General features: G+C 37.8%; 1 protein-coding gene across 1 annotated transcript in view; it reads right to left on the reverse strand.

Moving 5' to 3' along the window:
• Positions 1–4465, reverse strand: part of LOC106870489 (dynein axonemal heavy chain 12) — a 262917-nt gene that overhangs the window by 20580 nt on the left and 237872 nt on the right. The window contains exon 62 of the mRNA XM_052971523.1: positions 615–800. Coding sequence (XP_052827483.1) covers positions 615–800 — 186 coding nt within the window. The remainder of the gene's footprint in view (positions 1–614; positions 801–4465) is intronic.

Raw genomic sequence — 4465 nt, forward strand, 5'->3', positions numbered from 1 at the left:
TTAAATGATGATGATGATGACATCTATACACATCACATGCATAAATGTCAGAACACCTAAGGTTTTTGTTCATCCTTTTATAAAAATTTTCACCATGTAAAGTATATGTTGAACACATTGTAACAGATGTAAAGCTTCATAAAAAGCTAAAGCCATACATTTGCATGGTGTTTTTATCTACTATTCTCATCTACACACTCCAATGCATGCCTTTTGCGCTGTTATCTTGCAATTATGATTTTTGCTATCTGTTTCCACATAAATGCTTTTGTTCCCTAAGGATCCACATTCTTTGCTGTACTCTCTTTCCTAGTTTAGAAAACATTTCAAAATACATGCATGCATTCATTTAAAACCAGGCATACATTCTTCTACCGTTGCCTTCTGTAGTCATTTCCAGCTCATTGTCAGTCTCAGCCCTCAGTATGTTGATTCATTTTTGTGTATTAACATATTGGTGGTGTACACAAGCTTCTTTCCTTCCACTACTAACTTAAGCATGGTCTACTATCACCTCAATCACGCTCTACTGCTACCTTAACCATAACAGTCAGTCTGTTCCTTAAGTTAAGACATTATTGAAGGAGTAAAGTAAGAGAAAATAAACAACAAACCTTGGCCAAGATATCTGTAGCAATGTCACTGAGAGTGTCGACTGAACTTCCTGAGCCTCCACCCTCTTTTCGTCCAATGGTAAGCAGGAAGGATTCGAACAACTGGTGGGTTTCATGCAGCTCTCGAGTGATGTCAACATTTTCATGCATTCCAAAGACTTCTGGCAGCTGACTTAGCGGCATCTCCTGGAAGATAAAATAGGATAAAACATAACAACAACAACTACAAAAACAACAACAGCAGCTACTAGCTGAAAGTTATAAGGTGTTAATGAATATATTGTCATAAATTATGGTGAATTCAGAAGTATCTATTAAAACTGTGGAGAAAATAGAATGAGTGTAAACCTTCCTTTTAGAGTATTGGTTCATTCCAACAGGTACTGGTTATTGTTGTTGGCACTCCATCGCTTACGACGTCGAGGGTTCCAGTTGATTCGATTAACGGAACAGCCTGCTCGTGAAATTAATGTGCAAGTGGCTGAGCACTCCACAGACATGTGTACCCTTAATGCAGCTCTCGGGGATATTCAGCGTGACACAGTGTGACAAGGCTGACCCTTTGAATTACAGGTACAACAGAAACAGGAAGTAAGAGTGAGAGTGAGAGAAAGTTGTGGTGGAAGAGTACAGCAGGGTTCGCCACCATCCCCTGCCGGAGCCTTGTGGAGCTTTAGGTGTTTTTGCTCAATAAACACTCACAACGCCCGGTCTGGGAATCGAAACCGTGATGCTATGATCATGAGTCCGCTGCCCTAACCACTGGGCCATTGCACCTCCACTGGTACTGGTTATAATCTTCCAGTATTTCAAGAGGTATCCACTGGAGTGGCGACACCTGTTGAAAAACTTTTATCTGACATTTAAACAGTCTATAGACTTAGTAGGGTTTCAAAATATGTCATGCTCTTCAGCTGTATGGAATCCATAACTTTTTTTGCATTGTTTCTGTTCTGTGTAGTCTGCATCTCTCAATGATCTTCCACTTGATAGTGAAAGCAGTAGCATGTTCTTTCAAAACCCAAACATACTTAGCTAGCATGGTTGTGTTTCTGAAGGAAGACAAATTACGTATCATTGTTTAAATTTACCTTCCAACATACTTACAGTGTTTATGCATAATGATACGGTTTGGTGAAGGTGACTTCTGTTTCATATATAATTGCATCAGTATTGAATGACAAAGGAGCTTGTGCCTACGTTTCTGCATGTAAGGTTAGTTTCAAAAAATTTCAATAAGGTTAGTTGTTGATTTGCACATTATTAAGTTATTCACAGTGTAATAGTACAGCTGTAATTTAGTTTCAGATTATTTCTACTTGGGCATGAATGATTTATTGGGAAATGCACATTTATTAAGGCCAGAAAGATTTTAGCAATACCAAACTTAGTATTTTAAGAAAAATGTATTAACCGGATGATGCTACAATGTTTCTTTTTTTACTTTTGGTTGTGTGATAAATATATATGTAATTTCATCTTTTAGTCCACTATTATGAAGCTGCATTATTGAAGATTTCTTTATTCAATGACAGATTAAAGATTTTTTCCATTGTTTGTCCTAAGCTGCACACGAAATGCGCAGTGACAATGTGTGATCAATAATAGATGTCATTTCATGCATATCTCTCACTCAACAATATATATTGTGTAGTCTCAATGAATTTCGTTGAACCCATACAAGAATGGGAAAAGCAGATCTCAAAAATGATAATAATGATGATGATATATATACATATATACATACATGCTTACATACATACACATATATATATATATATTTATATACATATCTATATATATATATATAAATATATAGTTTTAGGGAAAATAACCAATTTTCAAGGCTCAGTTTAATATTAATTTTTTATAAATTGATTTTAATTGAGTTTTTTACCTGTAATTTTGGATTTTGTCCCTAATATTATTATAATTATCTATCTATATATATATATATGTAGAGGTTTGGAAATTCAGAATAAATTTGATAGGTGTTAACACACAAAACTCTTGCCCTTGAGTCACTCTGTTGCTTTTGCTAAGTATATATACATATATAGAGAGAGGTGCCAGGATGGATGTGTGGTAAAAAGCTTGCTTCCCAACCACATGGTTCTGGGTTCAGTCCCACTGCATGGCATCTTGGCCAAGTGTCTTCTACTATAGCTCCAGGCCAATGGAAGTCTAGTGAGTGGATTTTGGTAGAAAGAAAGAAGCCTTTCAGAAACTGAAAGAAGCCTTTAGGGTGGCGAGCTGGAAGAAATGTTAGCATGCTGGGCGAAATGCTTAGCGGTATCTATTTCGTCTGCCGCTACGTTCTGAGTTCAAATTTTGCCGAGGTCAACTTTGCCTTTCAGGATCAATTAAATAAGTACCAGTTACGCACTGAGGTCGACATGATCGACTTAATCCCTTTGTCTGTCCTTGTTTGTCCTCTCTGTGTGTAGCCCCTTGAGGGCAGTAAAAAATAAGAAACCGAAAGAAGCCTGTCATATGTGTGTATGCGTGTGTATGCGTGTGTGTGTGCTTGTATCCAACACTATTGCTTGACAACTGACGTTGCCTGAGGTAGTCTTCTACCTGGCCAGCTCCTGTCAATCGTCCTACCCATACATGCATGGAAGATGGACATTAAACGATGGTGATATATATAACACAAATAAAGGAAGGACCTTTGATCTGTTTTTTTTAAATATATATAGATCAGTGCTCCGCAACCTTTTCCGCTTGCGGTACACTTATATTCTTATCAAAATTCAGTGGCACACCTGAACTAAAAATATAACTAAAAATACAGGGGAGAATAATTATATTCAGGTTACACTGTGGCACACCTAGCATCATCTCGTGGCACCCCAGCATGCTGTGACACACCTGTTGTGGAACACTGGTATAGATGGATGGGTAATCATTTTACATTAGTTTTTCTAATCCGGCATGGGTTGTATGGATTATCATGGACTGAGTTGGCTGTTATTCAAAATTATTGCATCATCTAAAAGAGGGAATACAGACTCTGTCTCACTCATACATTTCATTTGGTGTGTGGTGTCTCCTGGTGGGTGGGTGCCTTTGATATCACTAGTCAATCTACAGAAAGTGTAATGGGTGCATATTGTTGTTCCATCAGCACCAGAGAAGTAGTCACCTTGTTCCCTGGTAAAACCAAAGTGCTTCTCTACCCTATTTTGTCTTTGTTTGTGAGACACTTAACAGAAAATGGCCAGGATGTAATGTCATGCTGCACCAGCACCAGAGATGTTACCTTGTTCTCAGCAAGGCTAGAGAGTCCTCTCTACCTTATGTTACATCCATCCATTTTACAGAGTGTACTAGGTGCATCATATCATTGTACTAGCATCAGATATGTTGTCTCTTTGTTTCCCTGCAGAATCCAATCTATTCTGCACTGTCTCCATGTCTTTGTTCAGCAGCATTAGAGGTTGTCTGTCTCATCATATAGTATATATATACATATGAGAGATGAAACAGAACCATAGTGATAGTAATGGAAGGGTGACAGAGCCGTAAGTTAAGAAACAGAAAGAGAAGGCGGTGGGGGGGGGCGATAGACAGCTACATGGTGATTGTTGATAAGGAGATTGAATAGAAGCAGAAAGAGTGGCATAGTTGGGGAAGGTAGGGTATGATAGGAGGAGAGGGGATGGTAGAAGAAATAATGGAAGTGGGAGTGTTGGATGGCCATAATAAGTGAAAGGAGAGGGAAGAGGCAGGGAGAATGGTAGATAGCAATAAAGGATGACAATAAGGATATATAAGCTGTGTGTGAGTGTATGTATACACACACATATATATTATATATATATATATATATATATATATATATATAT

This window comes from Octopus bimaculoides, chromosome 11 (genome assembly GCF_001194135.2).
Source record: "Octopus bimaculoides isolate UCB-OBI-ISO-001 chromosome 11, ASM119413v2, whole genome shotgun sequence".
Lineage (NCBI taxonomy): Eukaryota > Metazoa > Mollusca > Cephalopoda > Octopoda > Octopodidae > Octopus > Octopus bimaculoides.